The sequence below is a fragment of the Pholcus phalangioides genome, unplaced genomic scaffold (genome assembly GCF_987345545.1).
Source record: "Pholcus phalangioides strain wild (caught in Gottingen) unplaced genomic scaffold, Ppha-v1.0 ptg000021l_1, whole genome shotgun sequence".
In the NCBI taxonomy this organism is placed as follows: Eukaryota; Metazoa; Arthropoda; class Arachnida; order Araneae; family Pholcidae; genus Pholcus; species Pholcus phalangioides.
The window spans coordinates 10922108-10946738 of NW_028301614.1; the positions used below are offsets into that span (position 1 = coordinate 10922108).

At 38.3% G+C, this 24631-nt stretch overlaps 1 protein-coding gene across 1 annotated transcript in view; it reads left to right on the forward strand.

The window, feature by feature from the left end:
* Positions 1-24631, forward strand: part of LOC149070610 (glypican-5-like) — a 153507-nt gene that overhangs the window by 91237 nt on the left and 37639 nt on the right. The window contains exon 3 of the mRNA XM_089249157.1: positions 8997-9697. Within this exon, the coding sequence (XP_089105283.1) occupies positions 8997-9697 (701 nt within the window). The remainder of the gene's footprint in view (positions 1-8996; positions 9698-24631) is intronic.

Sequence of the window (24631 nt, forward strand, 5' to 3'; positions counted from 1 at the left end):
AAATCGGGATCCATACGGGATATCACCAATTATCCCAAAAATAATTACAGCCAAAAAATTATCAAATTAAAGAAAATTTGCCAATCAATTATAGCCAAGAAAACTGTCAAAGGCGTGGATTTATGTCATGAAAATAATTTCCATTCTTAATTTCAAAAATTCAACTAAAACTTTTGAAAATAAGGGGGAAAATGGGGCATTCTATAATAATAGTTATAAATTGTGACCGTCAGAATTACGGGAATGCGCCGTAAAATTCGTCATATGGTCGCCTTATATATTCAAGTTTCTGGCTCGCGAATAGCTGAAAAGGTTGTACCCCCTAATCTACAACGAAGGTGAAAACGTTTAGGAGAGTGCGGACCACTTAACGCAGGGCTTCAACCCAGGGTCCCAAGAAAAACCTTATTATTTCGTGTTTTTCTTTTTATCAAACTATAAATTCACTACAAACACTACAAGGGGGGGGGGGGCATAAGGCCGGTGTGTTCATTAACTATACTTCTTTTGTGCCAAATAAATGCCTATAAGTGCATTTTCCAGTGCTATAAACAGCACCGATTTAGAAGAGCTGCTTAAAAACCGTATTAATTCGGTGGTGCGTGATGATAATGCCGCCTCACTTTTTCTTGGTCGGCAGAGTATCGTTGTACCGAGATTTCAATGTATTTACATTGAAATTAGGGTTATTGAAGAAAAAGGACAATGGCACAGAAGCGATTTCTATGTACCACAGAATATATATCTAACGAAATTACAGTGAATCACGCTTATAACGTTGTCAGATAGAACGTTTTCTACTAAGTAGGACTTATTTTCGTGGTCCCTACCTCGTGGTCATCGAGATTTTTCGTTTAAAGCCTTTTTCCCACTTACAACGATTTTTTATGACGGTTTTTTGAAAAACGTTGTAAACGGGATTCAATGTATATGTTACGGTAAATGAGATAAATCGGTTATACTATGCATTCTTAAAAATTGTTTTGGTAAGTTTGGAAAAAATGCATAACTTTTACCGGTGAATAAGCATAACTATGAGTCGTAGGTGAATTTGATAAATACTGAAAACATTATCACTTTTATAGACTATTATGCATAATAACCAACTGTCGTTGTTAAATTTGACAAATGCTTGTCAAATCTCCTTTATCTGTGATTATGCATAATACCATAGTGTAATTGGTTAGTTTGATATATATGAAACAATTCCAAATGAGTCTTATATATAATGAATATAGTCGGACCGCGATGTAATGATAACAAATTTTACGATCGCACCCCGATATAATGATGCAACCCATGTTTGAATAATCGTGTTGAATAATATATCATATAGTACGATTTATTATGTTTTCAGACGGGAATTATGCATAATGCATAATCTCCATTAAAAGTGATTATTGTTTATTATTAAATTTATTAACAACGCATGGGTACTCTGCATGATCACCGGTAAAAGTGATAGATTTAGAGAAATTTATCAAACTTACGAAAATGCTCTGTGATTATGCATCATAACCGTTTATCTCGTATAATTACCAGGTTTATCACATTTACTGTAACATATATAAGGCAAATTTTTCTACATAAAGAAATTTTTACCGAAACGCTCACATGTTCGCGTTAATTTACTCAGTATTATTTTCTCAAAAAATAGAGTTTTTTTTTAAAATAAAACTTAATTGCATATATTTTTCTACAAAAAATGTAATTTTGCGAAATTTATCGAGAAATTATATGTATGTAATGATTATTATGATAGTCAATTCGAAAAAATATATATTATAATTCAAGAGCCTTCTGAACTCCATTAAGAACTCCACAATAAAACAGGCTCCATTTTTGAACAAAAAATTCATGCTTCATCATAAACTTCAACAAAATTCGAAATAAAAATTTCAGAAAAGCATTTTGACGATTTTCATGAAATGAAATAAAAACTATTTCAAACTCTCCCTTAAAGCTAGAAATAAACTTGATTCGGAAAATTTCACGTTAAAGCGGTTTTTTTTTAAAAGACGTGAAATTATCAATTTCAATAGCGTGTTTTATAACCCCGAGGGTAGACCCAAGATAATTTTAGAAGCAACATTTTTCGCTCCATTGTGGGAAAATCACCGAAACATATCACCAGTCACACACACTCACTTAAAAAAAAAAAGGCCACAACACGTGAGAAAAGAAAAATATATATAACACCTTATCAACAACAACTTTCTTCTGAAGAAAATCCTTTTTGTTTTTTAATGACTTGGCGGTGTATAAGAAAACAAAATGACGCGACTTCCATCCTATTCTTTGCACAGAGAAAGACATAAGAAAGAAATAATAATACACGGTAGAAACCTCGTTTATACGACGTACAAGAGACCGGATCAAAACTTCGCGTGAATGTAAGTCACAAAACTGAGACTTACAACAGACATACAAAATACATGTATATATATGTACATACAAATACAGTGTATCCCGCTTGTAACGTTTTGCAAAAAACCGTCACGTAAAAACGTTGTAAGTGGCATAACGCTTTAAATGGAAAATCTTAATGAGAAATACTTAGAGTTTGGACACGAAAGTGCGTCGTACTAAGCGGGAAAACGTTATAAGTGTAAAATTTGAGTATGTTTAATTCGCATCTCCAATTCTGCTATAAAAAATGATTTCAATCATACCTGAGGGAGACAAAAAAATTAATTAATTTTAAAATCGCATTGAGCAGGGGTTCTCAAACTGGGCGCTGCCACTGCGCTTTTTCATTTTTTTTTTCAGGGGAGCCCCGAAGCTGTGACCCTGGTTTTTCGGAAAATACTTTTTGTTAAGCTCTAGGGAACCGGCGGAGCTCTCGGACAAGCATTGAATGGGGAAAAGGGACACCTCGGGTGGAAAAAGTTTGAGAACCCCTGGCTTATAGAGCAAGAGTGCTGAACCTTTGGGAGAGTGCGGGCGGGCCGCTTAATTAGTTTGAAAACGTGTCGCGGGCCACTTGAGTGATGTGGAACTGTGCCGTGTGTAAATTTGGTGACGTGGAACACAGCGCTCTTCGTTATTAAACAGAATTTTCCAAATGATTGCATTTTTGTATTTTTACTCTGAAATTACTTTAATTAAATTTGAACTTTTATTTATTTTGAAATAACTTTTCACCGATTACGATTATAAGTTTATTATCATTATAGGCCGGAGCCCTTATATTACAATCAAGCAGCAAAAAAGGAACGGCAAATAGGTGGCGTACAGAATCATCAAATTAGATCACTAGAAGTTACACACATATGTCACAATGCAATACAAAAAAAAAAAAAAAATAACCGCACGCACGCACGCTCCCCTAGTCCCTCCGTTTTATAATCGTTTTTAAACTTGAACAAGAGTATTCAATTGTTTTGCAAGATCAACTTTCATCATTAATTTAGCACTCTAGTCGAATTCTTGCAAAATTTGCAGTTTACCTTTCAAAGAATGCGCCTTTCGTTTCATCTGTGGATGGCGTATTTGCCACATCCAGCAAGCAAAATATCGAAATTGAAGAAAATTCCAGCGGAGATGATCGAAAGAACTGATACAATACTGTGTGCGTACAGCATATGGCTGGAATTAGCATACCTGTACCTTACATATGTTTGCAATGGACTTTCCCATTCTCTGAGGACAACACTGAAGGCATTGGGCGGAAACAATTCTGAAAGGACATATGATCGTCTTTCAAACAATTAAAACCCGTTTCTTTTGTGCCCCCCCCCCCCGTCAGCAGCTTAGAATATTCCATATCTTCAAAAACGGGTGGTTGATGACGTAAGCAACCTTCAAACCCCCCCCTCCCCCCTGTCATCAAAGGTCAGCAAATCCGAAACCCCCCCCTATGCTGACGTATACTTGAATGACCCCATATGTTACGGTAAATGTGATGAATCGGTTATGTGTTGTTACACATAAAAACCGGTTATTATGCATACTTACCAATCGTCTTGGTAAGTTTGATAAATCGATCACTTTTATCGGCGAATATGCATAATATCCACGCGTAAATTTAATAATTACTTGAAATATATTGCCTGTGATTATGCATAATACCCTCGTATAATTGGTAAACATGATAAATATGAAAAAAACTACCAAAGAGTCTGGTATGTGTGATGAATATAGTCGGACCCCGATATAATGATAACAAATTTTACGATCGTATCCCGATATAGTGGCACAATACATGTGTGAATTATCATGTATAGTATATCATATAGTGCGATTTATCAAGCTTATCAACGACACGACACTTGGGTATTATACATAATTGCCGATAAAAGTGTGTGGTAATTTTTTAGTACCTATTAAATTTATTAACGACGCATGGGTACTATGCATAACCGCCAGCAAAAGTAATTATAATTTGGAGACCACGCTTGGGTACTATGCATAATCACAGGTAAAAGTTATAAAAATTTAGAGAAGTTTATCAAACTTACCAAAATACTCAGCGATTAGATTATACACAATAACCGGATTTATCACGTGTACCGTAACATATGCAAATGAATTTTTTTACTGAAAGCTTTGGAGTTCAAATCGGATTGAAAACGCCGAATAATTAAGGTTCTGCGTCGAATAAATTAATTATTTCACCATTATAAAATGTAAAGCAACCAATTGCGACCGAAGCCAGACGTCGTATAAATGTGAAAGTCGTATAACTGAGCGACGTATAAACGAGGTTTCCACTGAACAAAGGTGAAAAAACTTTTGAAAGTCTTCTAACAGAAAAGAATGGAATCAACTACAGACAGTGGAGTAAAAAGATTTAATAAAAATAAAAGTAGTTGCGTTGGGGTTTTTCACGACCTGGAAACAGGAAGCATTGAAATTCTCTCTCTTTAGAAAGAATATAAAATGGGGGGGGGGGAAAGAAGTAAGTTTATATACTCTCAACAGACAAATAAATAGAAGCCAATCTCATTTTCTAGCGAAATTCGTGAAAACCTCATTCAGTTTAATCCATTTTAGACGTTGACGCAAAGACAGTTTAAAAAAAGAGAGAGAGGAAAGTCATTGAGAAATACAGCGACGGTTTCTTGTTGCCACTGAGAAGAGAAGAAAATATCGAATTTTTTTAAAAATATATACTGTATAGAAAAAAATATACAGCACTGTGTACGTACTTTTTCCAAAGACTGGAAGAAGTTCGAGAGACTGGAGTATATGTGTTTTAGATTGCTACAGACGGATTTTTTTTTTTTATCGTTTCTGTAGAGCAAACATAAAATAAATTTTTCACTGTTTTTGTAATTTTGAGATTTGAATTTGCCGGGAAATTTCAAGAAATTAGTCAGTTTAAATTTATTTTCTTGAAATTTTTGTGTTTTGCTCCAATAAAATATTCCGATACGACTCTCCTGTACTTGACAAATCCCAGGCATCAGTTCTTCCCTTCCCCCCCCCCCCCTCTATTGACTACTTGAAAACGAATACTGACACCAAAAATTTTCTACATGTTATTGATAAATTAAAAGTGTGAGACTAACACAAACTTTCTGATTTCATAATAATGTGTCTTCCAATATCGGAAGAAGCCATCAGGCCTAAAAAAATTCGAAAGAAAAACATTATTATTTAAGAATGTTTTTCTTGGCGAGAAAACCATGCTTGGTTCCTAAAGACAATTTGGCTGACGCCTAATTTTTTTTTTTTTCGATTTGTCAAGCCCTGATTTATATATTCTTCAATTTTATATATTCTTAAATATTGTTGCATATTGTATTTGCTGGCACATGAGACTCACCGGGACATACGGTCCTTCTCAAAAGTTTACATAATTTACTTTTCTTAAAATTAACAAGAAAAATACGGCGAATAAAATCAGCACCTTTTAATGGATAATACCTGAAGCATTTGAACATTTATAGAAACAATGTCTACGAAATAATATTTAGAATATGTTTTATAATATCGAAAATACAAAAAATGGCTGTCTCAAAAGTTTAGAGAAAATTCAGATTTACAAAAATTAGACTTTTTATAGCCAATAGACTTTTCATTTTTTTCTAATAACCTCAAACATACTGGTTTTCATCAAAATTGTACCCATGATTCCCCGATAGAGCTCTTCAAGTTATCAACAGTCGAATACTGCATTTAATTTGCAAACACCATTAATAGTAAGTATGCCCCATACATTCCTAATAAGATTCAAGTCAGGACTCATCGATGGTCAATCTAAAACTGATACATTTTCGCGATTACAGAGGTTTTTTTTATGTGGCATAAGATCTTTGAATAGAAACGCTATAATGTTGAAATGCCAAATTTGGTTTTCCTAAATTTTCTCCAATCAGTAGCAAATTGTTCTCGAGAATCTCCTGTAAGCATCAGAGTTTTTATGACCAATTTCAAAAGTTAAGGAAGCCCGAACATTAGAAGAAAATGCTTCCCGTACCATTATCGCAACTCCACCTTACTGTCTGCTGAAAACATCCATCTGGAACACGTGTGTGTGAGTTCCATTTTTTTTTGCACCGCTAAATATGATACCAAGCTCCATAAAACATTTGTCTCCATAAAACACATGATTTCGTGCCCATTTCAGTCTCTCTTCTCCATCTCTCTTTGGTGCATTCTTTTGACAGGCGATTTCCTAACCATGTCCTTTAATGAATCAAATAAAAGCTTCTCTCTGATCTGTCTATGAACTGTATCTGTTGAAATTTTCACCCCAGGATCTTTCATAATTTCATGCAAGGTCATTTTTTGCGTTCTAGCCAATCTTCCAACAGTTTGTTTTCGCGTGAACTTGTACTGCATTGCCTACTACAACCAGATTTTGAATTTTGGGACACAAGTTGAGCCAATACACGTTCGACTTTCTCAAAGCAATAGCAGTGCCTTTTTACTGCCTTTCTTTTTCCTTTCAAATGAAGCACTCGAAGGATTTCATCGTACAAAATATGCGACGACTTTTTGGCAATTTTTTTTTTCAAATGAAAACCAATCCGATAACTTTCCATTTTATACTATCACGTCTCCGATGCGCCACATAGACGCGATCTTCGAAATTTGCATACAATCGGAAGTTTTCCTAAACTTTTGAGACAACTATTTCCCAAAGTTTTGGGCTTAAGAAATCCAAAACTTATCTTCTTCGACAATGACCGAAGTTTGAAGAAGGTTTTTGCATTCTCATCACAAGTAAAAAAAAAGTGAAATCAAAGTTTAGAACGGTATCCACGTCACAGTAAAAAATCTAAACTTTTGAAACGGACTGTAAGTTTATTTAACTTGTTATTATAGAGAAGCGTTCTTTTTTGAAACATTTATTCATTCATTAAATAAAGAATTCACAATGAATGCTGACAAATGAGTATAGGATTTATACCTTTATTCACAACGAGGTAATAAATTTAAGTATTTCACAGAGACTCTGAATTTAATAAAGAATTTTCGTTACAATGTATTCGTCCTCCTTTTTCTTTGAACGACATTTTAATCACAAAACAAATGAAAATTTTCGTAGCTTATACGTGACATAGCGGAAACAATGCAAATCATTATCTACCAGAAAAAAAAGTAAGTTTAATTTATTTTCCGCCTTTTCTCGAGATGGAGATGATAATAATCGGAATGAAATGCAAAAATGTTTGGAAACGGGAGGGGAAAAAAAAATCAAATCAAATTTGATTAAATCCACTTTCGAGTGAGATTAGTTCCGTCAGTTTCGAAAAACAATGTTCTTGCATTTTCCACGATCGTGTAAATTAATTTACAGGATCATCTAAATTTGATATAGTTTTAGCTTTTTACTTATTAAGTGAGCGACGCGTTCTGCATATGTATTAAATTGAATTATTTCACATTAATTAAATTAACACGCGTATTCTACAAAATATGCTGTTTTGTAATTCGTTGAAGAAAATGATTCACACATTTAATTGCGAATAGTTTTGCCAATAGTCGCGCTTTTGTGTTTGTTTTTATTGACTTACGGAAAATTCACCGAGACGGAGAAATCACCTCTTTCACCTCCGGAGAAAGTCATCGACATACAATTCACCGTTAACAGTTCGTCAAAAGCGAGTGAGTAATGTGTGACCGAAAAAGTTGGCGAATATGAACTAGTGAGTGAGTAAACTGTATGAGTGACCAAGTGAGTGAGAGATTGAGCGAGTCAGTAACCAAATGAGTGTAGATTAGTCACAGAATACGGTTATGAGTGAGTAACCGTATAAGTGGGTAAATGACCGATTGAGTGAGTGACCGTATAAGTGACCGCTCACCTGCTCACTAACTCAATCACTTATTCACATTTTCACTCACTAACACCCTCACTCATTCACTCGCTTATTTGCTCGCTCACTAACTTCTTGACTCACTTGATACTGAGAGTGAATTATCATTACGCTCGAATGTAACCGATACGCTTATTGGTTGCAATTTTCAAGTTTTATCAAAGAGCTTTACCAAAACTTTTATAGTATAATGCAAGACTAAGTTGAACATCTGTGATTTCATCAAATTCCATCCACGTCAGAGATGGGGCCAAAGATATAGAGCAGAGGTCTTCAACTTTTTTCTAGTCGCAAGAACTGCGTGTACCCATCATCAAAATAAGAGCACCCTTACGGCAAATTTAACATTTACATGAAAAATCAGGATGATTTTCATTTCATGCTATTTGTTTTAGGTGTGTAATCGGGATGTTGATTGAGCGCTCGTGAGCACGAAATCGGGCACGAGCATCGAGCACTCCGGGTGATTCGAAAGGCACCATGGTGCTCACGAGCAACAGCTGCATGATATAGAGGAACAGTATTGTGTGCATTCTGTGGTAGGGATTATGGCCATTTTCATTCAAAACCGTCCAATGTAGAGAGGTGTCCAGAATACAGAGATGTCCAAGCTGACATATTTTGCTTTAATACTTAATTTCAGTAAAAATCTGTTTAATATATTTTGACAAATGTTTTGCTGTGTTTCTCCACATAATTTACGAAGAATTTTGTTTCATTTTCCAGATACATTTTTAGACATGGTACAGTCATCAGAGAACAGCACGACGGCTCTGTTCTCCGACGTGTATCAACTCATCGAGGGCAGGGCCAGGCTGCCCCTGAGTCAGCTCTTTGCGGACCTGCTGGCCTACATGAGCGGCCAGGACGTAGATCTCGAAGACAGGGTCCGGTCGTTCTTCGACTCGTTGTTCCCACTCGCCTTCCACCACTCGACCATAAACCCCCAGCACCAGAAAGAGTTCACGGACACCTACAAGGACTGCCTGCGCGATTCGCAGCAGGAGATCAGGCCGTTCGGCGAGCTGCCGGACGTGATAGTGTTGCACGTGACGCGGTCGTTCGAAGCGGCCCGCACGTTTCTGGAGGCGCTGCAGGTCGGCGTCGAAGTCCTCAACACCACCGAGCACATGGACTACGGGTCCGAGTGTCACGCGGTCCTTGTCAGGCAGACGTACTGCTCGCACTGCCAAGGCCTGCCGGAGGCGAAACCCTGCACCGGACTGTGTCTCAACGTGATGCGGGGTTGCCTGTCCAGTGTCAGCGAGCTGGACTCGGCCTGGAGCGAATACGTAAGTGCCGTGGAGAGGCTCACGTCCGGGATGGTCGGTACGTACAATATCGAACACGTCTTGAGCACCTTGGACACGAAAGTGTCCGAGACCATCATGTACGTCATGGAGAACATTCCAGAGATCACGAAAAGGGTGAGTAGATAAGCTACTTCAATTCATTGGTATGGGTAGAGCTTGACAAATCCCACGCGTCAGGTCACCTATAGACTAAAAAAAATCAACGTTGGTGTCTAAAATTTTATGTGTGAGATGACCAGGGCTTCACAAATTGTAAAACAATTTAGGTGCCAGCTAGATCTTTAAAGAGCCAAAAGAAATTCCCCCGAGGAAAAATGGTCCAAAATAATTTCTCTCTTTTTTTCCAGGATTAATAACCCTTTTTCATGTTGGCACACATGTTGGTGTGTGTGAAGTCTAAAAACTTCTGTTGCCCTCAGAAACGAATTTAGTGGTCCACACAGAAGATTTCGGCACCAACTTTAATGGCCATGGCGAATTGACGCCCGAGATTTGTCCAGCCCTGGTGATAGTATACAGAACGAATTATCATGTTTACCAATGACGCGACGCTTGGGTATTATGGATTATCGCAGGTAAAGGTGATTAATTTAGGGAAATTTAACAAACTTACCAAAATGCTCGGCGGTGGGGGGGGGGGGGGTTCTCGTAAGTATGTATGATAATCGGTTACTATATGTAAAGTTATCACATTTACATTAATATAGGCACTCGAGAATATGAAGAGAAAGAAAAACCTAGCTTTTGCGGTTATGGTTAAAGCAAACAAATTTCGAAAAATTAAAAAAAGCAACACTCATTTTTATGTACCGCAAATCGATTAGCGTAGTAAAAAAACGGACATCAACATCTTTGGATAACACCATAAACGCTGATGCCGAACGCAGACAAAATAATATCTCACCAAGGGGTTGGTTGGTGCACTAACCACTCGATCGGAACTTCCTACAGATCTGATCGAAATCCCCGACCGAGAGGTTAGCACACCAACCCTTTGATGAGATCTTTCTTTGTCTGCGTCCTGCTCCTTCGTTTATGGTGCCTTTCCAACTCTATTTATGGTGTTTTACTGCTCCATTAACTTTGCAATGCATAAAAAGTGAGTGTCGCTATTTGAATTTTTGCTGCTGTAACCGCAACCGCGAGAGATGGGGTTTTTTTTTGTTTCCCATCGCAATCTCGACCACATTACACTTTGAAACACCTATACCTTGAATTTCATTCACATTAGTTAATGTTTGCTGCTAATAGGGCCTCATATCGGCAAAGTTATTTTCTGTATACTTTCTTTCTTTCTTTCAAGCTGAGCACAACTCCAGTCTGTCTATCGCCATGGGTAATTTACTACCGAGTGAGCTGTGCCGGAAGTGTGAGCGTGTGCACATAAGTCTGAATGCGTATATATAATGTTGTGTCTGAGTGATACACAGCACCCTGCATACTTTTTTTTTACTTTTATTACCAGTATACTGTAATGATTTTGAACCAAAGAAACATTTGACGCCATCGTTAATGCTATACCACAATATTAATTGAAATAAATGTATTTCGTACGAACCGAACGACAAAAATTAAATTAACAATTATATAATTGCAAACAGTTTTTTCTTCCATAAATGGATACAAAAAACACTAAAAACACTGCGGCCGTGGCCAAAATCGTACAAAGTACTGTAGATGACATGTTAAGAATGTTGAACCTGAGCCAATAACTTGAACAAAACGTCGGCTTTTCCATTATGATAACGAAAAAACGAACAAAAAAAAAAAACCAAACTATTTTTCTGTGGTTAAGAACTACTTGAACTTTGTCAAAGACATTACATTAGGGACGAATATAAAAACATTACATGAAAAAAAGGAGGAAGAAGAAATCCGAAAACTATTAATGTTTTTCTTTTCGCAGACTGCGTATCGATTCACATTAAAAATACTTGAATGGACGTTTTCGTTGCGAGACGGTTGCTAACTATTATCCAGAGAGCAAGCAACTACAGTGTTACGCCATGTGAGAATAGAAAGAAGGAAAAAACTATTACTGCAATTTGGCTTTCAAAAGTTGGAAAGTGGAATTGTTTTCTATTATTGTGTGCAGGCAGGGCCACCCTTACCAGACGCGGGGCCCAGTACGAAAATGATTGCGGGGGACCAGAGGAGTCCGTATAATTTCGGTGCCCCTTAGCCTGATTGCATATATTCCGCGGGACGGGGAGACACCATCCGAAAGTTCATACATCGAGATTAAGGAATATAGTTGATGGAAATAATTCCACACACACGCCGCGCTCGCGAAAATTCAGAAAATGTATAAATTGTTGTAGAAATCATTCCAGCACCGATGGAAATTCAGAATTCTAGAATCGATGAAAATTCTAGAATGAATGAAAATTCAGAATTCACGAAAGAAATAATTCCAAAATAGATGAAAATGCAAAATTTATGAAAGAATTTCTCTCATTACGGAAATAATTATTACCGGGGGCCCTCTAAAAACGCAGGGTTCGGCGCGAACGCACCTGTCGTAAATCCGTAAGGGCGGCCTGTGTGTAGGAAAATAATAATCAGGTTAATTAACATATCCGGCTATTCTGAAAAATAAAAAGTTTTGTTACATTAAAAACTAAACCATTGATTTCGTTGATATTGGATGCATTGAAAATTCTGAAAAATGAAGCGATGGTTCGCAATTAGTATTAAAGAAAACACGGTTTTCGTCTTGTGAGATCCGGGGATCGGAAGATAATTACGCACGTGGTAAACATCAGGCTGGTCGTTTAGTCGTTTCATTAGCAACGACTCAAAAATGTGTCGTGAAATCAATCACAAATGATTACACCTTACCTTGATCAGTAATTTAATAAGGCTATTTTCTCGGTCATGATTTATCGATGTGCTAATGATTCTTTATACGCGATTATTTGATAGCAGCGGCATCTATCGAGATATTTTCATCAATCTACCATCTGTTTTGTCAAGGTCCAAATGAATAATAAATTTTCAAAATAATAAAAAAATTATAAAATACAACGAATGAATAATTGTTAATAACTAATAACATTTAAAACAATTGTTTTTTGTAAAATTGAGATAGATGTTACTATGTGGAAAAATTAAACTTAATACGGTAACACTTTTTTTTTTAATGGCCAGTTGGACTATCGGACAGTCGGAGGTCCGGTGTTCTTGGTGGGTGGCGAGGCTTTCCTTTTTCCAGCATGGCCCAGCCGTAAGGTGACCCTTTTTTTTTCTTCAAGTCGAGCACCACTCAGGTCTATCGCCGCGGGCAATTTACTACCTAGTGAGTTGTGTCGGAAGTGTGAGTATGTGTACCTAACAGTCTGAGTGCGTATCTAGTGTTGTGTATGATTTTTTAGTGCTGCCATCTATATCTCAGAAGTGAAGTGTCATGACTGAATATTTGTATTGTTTGCAGGACTGTTGCTCCCTGTGGCGAGACTTTTTAACGGGAAGATCGGCTCGCGCCTTGAAGTTGGGAACCACAGAAAAACCAACTTCAGCCGACCACCACTGTGGTGAGGCTCGAACCCGGGTCCCCGCGATGTGAGTCCGTCACTATGACCACTCGACCACCACAGCGGCTGTAAGGTGCCCTGCTTATATCCCACAAGGGACATAGCGGGGGCCATGTTTGGTGTTTTCATAGCTTACGCCCCGTGTGACATCAAGAGCACGCGTGGCTTTTCTCAGCAACCCCTCGGCTAAGTCAATGTCCCTCTGTAGATATGGTCTCCAAAACCTGACGGCATACTCGAATCCAGGACGAACTAAGCCCCGGAAAAGTGAAACGCGAGAGACCTTTTTGAGAATGAAACCGAACATGCTATTCGAAAATTTCCTGACACCTCTCATATAGTTTCCTAAAGCTGGGACTACATTTGTCTCCAGCTTGGCACAATACGTTTCATGGTTGGTCATACACCATCGGTAATGATCCGCACCGGCCATATCACTATAATGCAATTTACTGCAATTGACGAGTTGGGTTGGAAATGAAGCTCGCTAGGCAAAATATCTTATTTTTCCCCCGGTTCAAACCTGGAACTCAACAGTAAACTTCACGGTGGTAGACGAGCATATTACCACCAAGCCCCTAGGGCAATAAATGTTGGAGACTGGAAGGCTGGTCGAATAGAGCGACCGGAACCGTCCAGCTCCCACTTTAAATACAAATACCACGCCACAACAGGCAAATTGCCCAACGAGGTGGCTGACTTAAGAACATAATGGATCCCCGAGCCATTTTTTGGAGGCTCTACCTACTACTGCTACACCACTCATGCACCCCGCCCACACACCTCCAACGAATCGGTGCATGCGGGAATGTGTGTGTACGTGTAGTGAAACCAGACGTGAAGTTTTTTGTTTCTCTGTAATGCTTGTTATGTGTAGTGCTGCCATCTGCCACCAGTTTTTCTAACTATGAGTGAAGTGTTATGATTGAATGATGTAGGACTGTTGCTCTCTGTGGCGAGACTTTAAGGGGGAGATCGGCTCGCATTTGCGCCTTGAAGTTGGGAACCACAGAAAACCAACTTCAGCCGACCACCACTGTGGGGTTCGAACCCGGATCCTCGCATCGCGAGTCCGTCACTATAACCACTCGACCACCACAGCGGCAAGTGGTCACCTTAAGTCAAAGGAACTGCTATCATTCGAGAACTTTTAGTTTGGCTGCACAACTTCTGCGTTTCCCAACTTCGAGGCACGAATGCGAGCCCGATCTCCACGTTAAAATGTCTCGTCACAGAGAGCAACGGGCCTATAACAGTACAAATATTTAATCATTACACTTCACTGATAGTTCGAAAAATACATTGAATATCAAGCATTACACAGAAAGAAACTTTACGTTAGGTTCACACAAGAAATATACGCTCATTCCAACATGTACTCATTCGTAAGAAATTCTATAGAGGAATATGAACGAGGTGTATGTATGGTGCAGTAGTCGTCTGGCCACACATTGGTCGAAGAATGTCTGCAGTCACAATACACGTTTGCGTGTTGAGTTTTCTGGAAGCAAATATTCGCCAAGGTACATCGGCCCAGTGTGTAGCCAGCCTATGCCGCTGGTGCTTCATTTCAGCAGGAAAGACGACAAAACATTGAAAGCAAATATTTGCTTATGACTATTGGGCTAAGCGGGACACGAGCGCGCAGGGCTATATAGTAAGGGCTGCCTCATCCCTTTGAAATTGTTCTTGCTGCCTTGCCTCAGTTGGCGTGTTCTCGGATCAGGTGTGTGACGTCACTGCTCTAATGCTTTTTAACTAGAGCGCGACCTTGAAATACCAGATTAGTCAATTTCAATTTAACCGTTCTGTCAGGGCGATGATGTCAGCTTGCACTGACTCCTTCGCTTCGTGAGATAGCCCTTATTATATGGCCCTGACGAACTTTAGGCTGAAGCACATCAATTAACGGTATTTTCATCGGACTGTCTCTGTTAGCTAGCATTATTTCTATTTTTTGGTGGTAGTATTTCTTTAAGCTTCAAGGTACACATGTTGAAAACCGCGGAATTAGAACACTTCGTACTTTGACGCATTGAACCAGCTGGTTTATAATCTATGAAAATTTCATTTTAGCTTCAGATTTGGCTATTGGTTGAGTGATACAGTTCGAGAATATATTTGATATTTAGTTGGCGGTCGGTGCAAGATTTTAATTGATATCCTGAAACGGTTTTTTGAACATCAATTTATAGGATTTTCAGAGATCGATAGAGCGTCCAATAGGCAATGAAAGGTCCCAAAAATATGTCTTCAATGAGAATCGAAGATCAGCAGAGCGAAAGTTCTCCCCAAATGCGTTATCAAAGATGTTAGTAGATCAAACTGTTCAGTTGGTAATAGTAGTTCTAAAATGGATTTTCGACGATCGGAGAGGTCCCAAAAGATTTTCTCTGAAATGGATTTCCGAAGATTATTTGACTGGAATGTCTCCTGGAAACTTAGTTCCCAAAACTCACAGCCGATCTTAATGTCTAATCTACGAATGTACGAGGCGAAAATGGATTATCGGGAAATACAGTAAGCGAAGATGTAACTCTCGAGTTATGGAATATCTATCCAGTTGCAGAAAGAGTAACAAATGCAGTGAATGCAGCAGCTTTTCAGCAAATCGGAAAAAAAGGGACGTTGCAGCGAGCTTGATAGATAAACTTGGCATTAGTACACATGTGTATGTGTGCCATTGTCCTACCGCAGGCCCTCTTTTATTTATTAATTTTTTTTTGTCCGTTCGTTAACAGCTGCAGACGCCATGACGTCACAATTAGCCGTTACTTCCCTCCGTCTAAAGATAACACAGATTACAATTTAGCTAATTGAAATAAATGATCCGATCTCGGTTTATGAGCTTCCAGAATTGAATTATTTAGTTGATGTCGTTTTGGTGTGGTGTGCTTCTACTTTGTGGCAACGGACACTGCAAAGTGTCCTGCCCGCGCGTGCGCGGCGGATGCAACCCATACGCAGACGTGTCTTAAATCTTCCAACTTGGGTTTCGAACTGATAGCCGAAGTGTCTCTAAGGGATTCGAGGCTATTTCCGATGAAGTTTTAATCATCCGTGATGGCTCGAGGTTGTAGTAAATTGACGCGTGGTGTCCATTGTTATGCATCAATATTGCATATACTTCCAGGTTATTTTCCCCGGCAAATCAGGGATTAATAGCAACGCGAGGATAATCACGATACGAGTCTTGCCCGGGAGTTATCATCATCATCATCATCATTGTCACGTGATGCCACCATCGCTAACTTTCACTTTAATTAATTTTCTGATCCAAAACGCACACTTCGCACGCGAAACAATTGTCTATTATTAATCTCGGTTAATATTTTAATTTCAAAATAACTTGACATTTCTGTGCAGATTGTCCGTAAAACGAAATTCTATAGAATAATCCGGTAGACCTGCGTTTGTAAAGGAATGCGTAAGCGTAAAAGAATGGAAACAAACAACACACTTTGCTCGGTGGTCCCTAACCATTGTGTAAGACCGGTATTACACTATAAAAGTTTGATAAAATCCATTTTATAAAACTTGAAAAATCTAACCAATAAGGTTATTGGTTATATTCTAGAAAATGCAACCGTTGACCTTATTGGCTGCATTTTTCAAGTTTTATAATAGGACTTATATCGAACTTTTATAGTGTAATACCGGCCTTAGGGGAATGATTGAAAAGTAAGTATATTGCGGTTTTGCTATTTTTGGCAACACATTAAGGCATTTGGGCTCGCTTACCCCCCTGAAAAATTACACGTGCGCCCCGTTAGCTCATAAGAGTTGAAAACATTCCGGGCTGACCATATTGCTTCGAGAAAAATACGGGATATAGGGATTGCAAATATGGGAAATACAGGATATTGCCAATTATCGCCATAAATGATGCCGAAATTATGAAAAGTTGCCAACTGTTGCTAAACAAGCAGAAAAATCGTCATTAGCGGGAAATAAAATATTATTGCCAATTGCAGTGGATTAAAATGAATTCAACGAAATAAAAATTTTAACATGACAAATATGTGAAATAAATATTCTTATTTGTAGTTTTAATTATCATAATGTAATTTATGAGTTGAGAAGATAATTTTTTTCCTTAACTCCAATAGAGAATGAAGATTCCAGTTTGTAAAAGTTGGGATAGTGAAAATTACGGGAAAATTCGGGATGCTCCGGGACATACGGGATGTATGGTCATTCTAGTCATACAACCCATCTCAAACATTCCAAGTTTTTCTTCCAATTAATCAAAAAAGAGCCACAATATCAAATGGTCAATCTTCTTTTGGCAACAAGTGGAAAAATATGGGGTGTCCGGGATGAAAGTAATGGCTAATAATGAGAACCAACTACTTTCTTTGTGATTCACAAAAAAATGTGAAATTCATAAAAAATTCAGGTTGCAAGCTTCAATTTAAAAAAACAGAAAGAAATGCAAAAAAAAAACCCCCCATTTGAACAAAACAGCGAAATCATAGCCACGCAGGGTCTGCAACAAACAAAGAGTAATTGCCGTTGATTGAGACATCTACCAGCCAATTTATTATATAAGATGGGAAAAAGCTCAGCTTATGTGCAAAGTCAATTCTGTATTCTTATCTTTATAAACTGGCTGCAGTAATGAACGTCTAAAAGACCCTTCACATAATATATGCAAAGCTACGCATTTAAGAATTAAACAGCAAATTGCTCCTTTGCTGTCATCTGTGTAACCATCCTTTCGAAGCAGAAAAGTCTTCAGTTTTCAAAATCATTGGCAATTTCCTGTGCTTTTTTGCCTAATCATATCTTCGTTGATTAACGCGTATTTGGCTCTTCCAGCATGAAGCCATGTGCAATACAGCTTGGTTGACATTATTGGAATCAGATTTTCTCTTGCGTTTTCTGATCAAGCGTCCGTTTTTCCGCTATTCTTCAATTTCATCAGAATTTATGTTAATACGTGGGATCTGAGATTGAAAAATTCCCGTTCTTTCTTTCTCTCTATCTACATTCATTTTTTCAATTTCAATGCAACGCCATAACGTTATGCAACTTTGTTTTTTTTTTATTTTTACTTTCATCGAGAGAAAGTCCTCTATTGACTCAACAGAGGACAAAAATAAAATAATTAAATGTGCTGAAGACAGCTTAGATACTCTGAACTTCTAAGGAAAAGCGTGTTTCCTGGAATTCTCAGCGAAATACATTTTTTTTCTTCAATATCCAAATATTTTATATAACAAAAATACTATGCATATAGTAGCTAATTTGTATTTGCGGTTATTATGTTCATGATAATATTCGATCATTTTCAATAGGTTGATATACTCTCCTTATGTTGAAAAAAAAAATTGAAGAGAAATTTTGGTTTCAGAAGAAAGAGCGTGTGTTATCCGAGAATATAATTTTGAAGACTAATTTCACTCCTCATTGTTAAGGGGTATTCTGCTGAAAAAGAAGGGATTTTTTTTTCTATCAGTAAGGAATAACACTCACTATTAAGAGAAAAAAAACCCCTCAAATCTGAAGGAGTATTTTCACTCCTCAACGAAATTTGGAGGAGTAAAATTGAATTTTGATGCGTATTGGCGAACACGGGGGGAGGTAACCGTTACCCGATTAAGCGGGGCTGACAGTACATGTAAAAATATATTTATAGCACCATAGTCTTTCTTCCATTAATTGCGACCCATATAACTAGCTGACCACCACAGCGATGCTCTTTTCCCGAAGGCTCCCACGCATTAAACCAGCGCCAGGTCATACAAATTCTCATACAAGAAATCTACGGGGGGGGGGGGGTTAAAAAAGCTGTTTTATCTTGTCTCACATGCAAGTGACATCATAAAGAAACCAGTTTGTATTTAATCCATAAATTTTTGGACGATGAGATAAATAGGCATGTGCTACATACATACAAGAATAAAAAAAAATAATGTTCTTATTCATGCAGTGTAATAATGTTCTTTTCTTTTTTAATATATATAATACCTCGCGGTCTCGGCCGTCCTTAAAAGCCCACGTAAGTTCCGGGCTCGTATTTGTGGTAGGCTTTTGACGGTTTAATGGCAACCTTCAACTACGTGGTGTGATATTTGCAAAGGCGTCACCTTCCAAAATGGTCGGTCGGTCGCACGCTTTTCTTACCTCCCCCCCGCCTATCGTACGCCATTTTCTAGCACTTTCACTGCTCGATTATTCATCTTATTATTATTATTATTGGCCTTACGTACTAAGATAGATCGACATTCCAGGACACACACACGCACACACTCATGTAGAACCATGATAGGAATAATGAAAATAATGGATGGGAATAGAGCAAGATGATGGTGATGACGACGGAAAATCAGAGATCCCTATCAGTGGCAAATTGCAGAATGGCATTTGTGCGTGATGACACGGGCATTTTTTACGTTTTTAGATTGTCATGGGCGAAAAAAAAAATGTGTGTGTGTGTATCATCTTCTTAGGATCTGCATTCGTCGAATTTGGGGATGACCATCATTACATTGTCATATCGTATTGAAAAAGAAGTGTCTGCCACATGTGGCGGGTATTGGAAGATTTAATGAGCTGATGATGGCAGGGAGAGGTGGAATGTGTCGATGATATGATATATATGCATGCATGTACTTGGCATTTCGTGACAGTCGTGGCCATGCAAAATGATTCAACGATGTGGCCCTCAATTAAGTTACTTTCATACTATTATCATTTTTTTGTGGGCGAGAAACATACGAGTGACACGTTTCCTTGGCGCCCGTGTGAAATTGTTAGGTGTCGTTAAGCCAATTATAACACGGGAGGGAGGGAAGGAAGATAAGGACTGTTGGCACTTGAAGAAAAAGATTCATTGGAGGATGTGATGATGATGCCGGTTTATGTTATTGTGGCTTCAATTGAACGATCACGCGTAAAAATTCTATAAAAAGAAAAGAAAAAACTTAAAATATTTTTGACATCCGCTAGGGGGAGTTGTTGCCTGTCACTCTCATCGTTTCAATAACACTTCGTCGTTGAACTGATGAAAAGGTTTATTTTAAAAGGAATGCATACTTAGTTATTCCTATATTACCACATATTTAATGCTATAGACCAGGGGTGGCCAACAGCTGTCCTGATGCTCATACGCTGAAGTGGCACCACTAATGGGGTTCGCGGTGCTATAGCTGATCATTATGTTGGCCCACGAACGGAAAGAAGATGGACACACCTGCTCTTGACCAAGGTGCTCAACCTTTAAGAGACTAATACCGAACCACACATGTACCTCGTCCATATTCCTCTGCGGAACCTCTAACGAATTGATACATGTTGAAATATGAATGTGAAGCGAACCTGACGTGAAGTTTTGTTTCTGTGTAGTGCTTCCGTCTGCGAACAATTTTTCTAACTATGAGTGAAGTGTAGTGATTCGACTATTGTATCGGTGCAGGCCTGTTGCTCTCTGTGTCGAGGTGGAAGATCGGCTCGCATTCACTCCTCGAAGTTGGGAACCACAGAAATTCAACTTCTGTGGGGACAGAGCGGGGGGTCATGGTTGGTTTCGGGTCCTCGCGATGTGAGTCCGTCACTATGACCACTCTACCACCATATCGGCCAACCTTTAAGAGACTACGGAACACTTGATTAATTTGAAAACGTGCCGTGGACCGCTTAATTAAGTGATCTGGACCAGCGCTGAAATGACCTAGAAATGTGCCACGGGTCATTTGGGTAATCTGGAAATGTGGCATGGGACACTCGAGTGATCTGGAAATGCGCCATGGAACTATTCACCGATCTGAAAATTCTGCTTTCGGGGAGCTTAATCACTTTACGATTAAGCGTCCAAACGCCAGTGGAATAAATTCAAACGAGTCTGTTTTCTTTCGTCTCTCCTCATCATCACGAAACTTTGTTGCAACCCTATGAAAAAAAAAGTAGTTCTTTACATCTCCGTGATGTGGAGGTAAAAAGCCTCTATTCTAAGGTTAAATAGGTTCTACTATATACTTGTACGTAAGAGGGGTAAGAAACAGGTAAGTGGGGGTGAAAAGAGAAATATACTTTATGCCTACTATCTCTTATGTGTAAGTATTGCAATAAATTGATGTGGGGGAGGAATAATATAAAATGGCCGCAGATAGCAAATGGTGAAGAGGACGATAATCGAAAAAATTAATTACTTCGACATCGACTATAACTTTCAGTAATACAATGTCGGCAAAAGTCTGTAAAAACTTTAAAAATTGATAAAAAAAACCGGAAAAATAACCGAAATAAAAAACGGTTTGCAGGGTTAGCATCGCTAAGGTCACGGGAGTTTTTTTGACAGGAAAAAACTCAAAAACAGCCGATAGGTGGCTCTGGTACGAGCGACTTCGGTGGAAATATGCAAATAAGACGGTTTTAAGAACTTGCGCTCCTAATACACAACCAGTTCACCGTTGTAAACCGTGTACGTGGAACTGCTGCACTCTGCCCCGTTGCTGGATTTGTGACTCGCCTGCAATGGGTTATTCTCTGTGGTGGTGGTGGTCATGTGGAGCATATACTGCTGTAATAAACGATTTGAAGGCATTCTGTTCGTTATTAGCGTATCTTTCGTTTGACTTGTGTACGTCAGTGCCACCTATCGGCTGTTTCTTGAGTTATTTTTTTTCCGGTCTTAAATTTCCGTGCCCTAGCGATGCTAATCCTGCAAACAGTTTTTTATGAATTTTTTGACGTTTCTACGTACTTTTCGCCCGCCTTTACTAAAACTTTTTTGCAAATCGATGTGTTGAGTAATAACAATAAGATGGTAGGCGTTGTTGTTGTTGCTGTCGATAACACGTCGAAATGTGTTGGAAATGCATAATCCTTCGATTATAAATAAATGATTGCGTGGGTGTTAAAAGTCCTTCCACTCGCGTGTAGATAATCGAACCTTATTGTATGTACTTCGTTTTCCCGATAAAAGGAGCCAGAAAATAAAAATTTCCACCCACGCAACGCATTTATTTGCCAAAATACCGATAGGATAAAAAGGCTTATATCCCATTTGTTCTCGATATTCGTTCCCTTATAGACATTATAAACTGCATGCCAAAAAACAACACATCACATACACTACAACTGTGGGTGTATTTTAGCACGGATTGGTTATGACTAGGGCTCGGGTTTTTATGGCAGGTCATATTTTAAGCATTTTTGAGCGATCGGTGATATGTTAGGAATTTTCAAGCAATGTATCTTTTTTTTTTCCTCTTTGGTCATTTTATCACTGAAAATTTTCATCTGTAGGCATTTTCTTCAGAGATGTAGTGTGCATTTACAATGTGCACTTTTGGAAAAAACTTGCATTCCGGTAGCCATTTTTTTAATGAATGGAACATGACCTTTAGTGTTAATAAGTGCATGGTCACTCATTTCGGTTCAAACAATCCACGTTTCTCTTATGAGTTGAATGATGCAACCAGGGTCACCGATTTGGGAATTCTCATTGACGAGCAGCTTCGGTTCCCTGAACATTGTTCAGCGGTGGTCAGAAAAAGCTAATAGAATGCTCGGTTCCATTCTTAAAAAGGTCTCTTCGAATCGTTCTCCTAAAGAAATTCTTCCGATTTTACGAGGATTAGTTCGTCTTGGACTGCAGTATGCCGTAAGATTTTAGATACCTACAGAGGGACATAGACTTGTCTGAAGGGGGTGCACAGAAGAGCTATGCATGCACTTGTTGGCTCACAAGGCTTGAGTTACGAAAAAGACTTGATGTCTTTAATGTGTTTACATTGGAGAAATGCAGGTGTCGGGGGGGATATGATCGAAGTCTTTAAAAATTTCAACGGGATGGATTGGATGGACCTTGAGTTATTTATACACCGCCAATCAATTACTGTTTCGACAAGGGGACACCAGTATCGATTGATAAAGGACAATTTTAGGTTATGGTATCGCAGGGAGGTTTCCTCTAATAGGGTTGTTATGAATGGAATAGCGTACTTCCGGGGTCGTGAATTCTAACAGAATTGAAACGTTTAAAAAGAAGTACGATAGATATATTGGGATAAATCGAGAAGCTGTACATACTTGGAGAAGACAACCTTAATATCATTATGAACATATTATACATATATACATTATATAGTATTAATTATTAGTTTTCTTTCTTTCGTGATATATGCTTTTATATTAGGTTGCTGTATTTTTGTTATATTTGACATCCATATTTTTTTTATGAGCATCTTTTTTTTCAGCCACCTCGCTCGGCAATTTGCCTATTGGGGTCTTTGTGTTTGTATTTGTACAATCTGTGAAGTCAGGACTGAACCAGCCCACCTGGAAGCCACTCTTAGACAAGAGAAAAGAGTTTTTCCCTAGGAGGTGCTGGCTGAACTCCCTGAGGTTAAGAAAAAAAAAGAATATTTGCAGCTAGAAAAAGCAGCCCTCTCCTCGTTTGTACGCACAGAATCTGAAAGGATTATGTAATGTTGAGATACTCCAGTGCCTTCATTTTGTTGCTGCACAGCACTTCTGAACTTAATCTTTTGGTATGACGAAAAGAATGGTTCTACACGTGACTCGGATTGATATACTAATGGTAAAATATATGTTTTTCGCTGATGAAGTCTTTGAACTCTTCAAGAGACTACGTTACAGTCAGAAGAAATTAACAATCTCCGTCGCTTGTTTGGTTATGTTACGTTGCAAAAATCTCTGTTGCCAGGAGTCGGTCTCTACTGACTTCAATTAAAACGAAACGTTCATTAACATACTGAGAGATGAGAAAGAAAAAATGCAAAAAAGAAAAGAGGAAAAAAATAGAGCTGCAAAAATAGACACAGCAGGATTTCCTTGCAGTTTTGGCAAGGGCAGACACACACACACACATATATCTATTCCAATTCAGTCTGTCCTCCCAAACAACAACTTCCCTGAGCCAAAAATCCCAGACAGGACAGAGACGAGATGGACTTCCTCTTTAAAAACTGGTGATCGCAATAGCTTTTTTTATCCACTTTGTTTTTTCGTAACATCTGATGTCTGTGTTTTGTTTTGGACTACGTAAGCAAGTAAGTCTATGGCATCTGTTGAGCATACATTTTGCTGATAATGGTAACTGTTGGCTGGATAACGTTTGGGTTATCTTATAAAAATATTCGAGACGTTAATAATTCATATAAAATACATTATAATTTAAAGTCCAAACACTTACTGAAATCGGAAGGCATGTACCAGATACCCAATAGCTTCCCTCGTGGAACTACTGAAAATTATATCAATCAACCATTTTCAATCAATCCACTGCTGGTTGTAGGTCTCTAAATTTTTCCGTTTTTCTCTGTCTGATACTTTTTCCATCCAGTTGGCTCTATCCATCTTTCGAATCATATCGCTCTATCTTGTTTGGAGGCACCTTTTTAGACCTTTAACATGACGCAGGTACGAACTCGGAACATTTTCGGTCCAATTCTGAACTTTTTCAACCAATTTTCCTAATTCTGTTGTTGTGGGGAACCCCTTAACATTATTCAACACTGACAGAGCTTCTGAATTGAATACGATT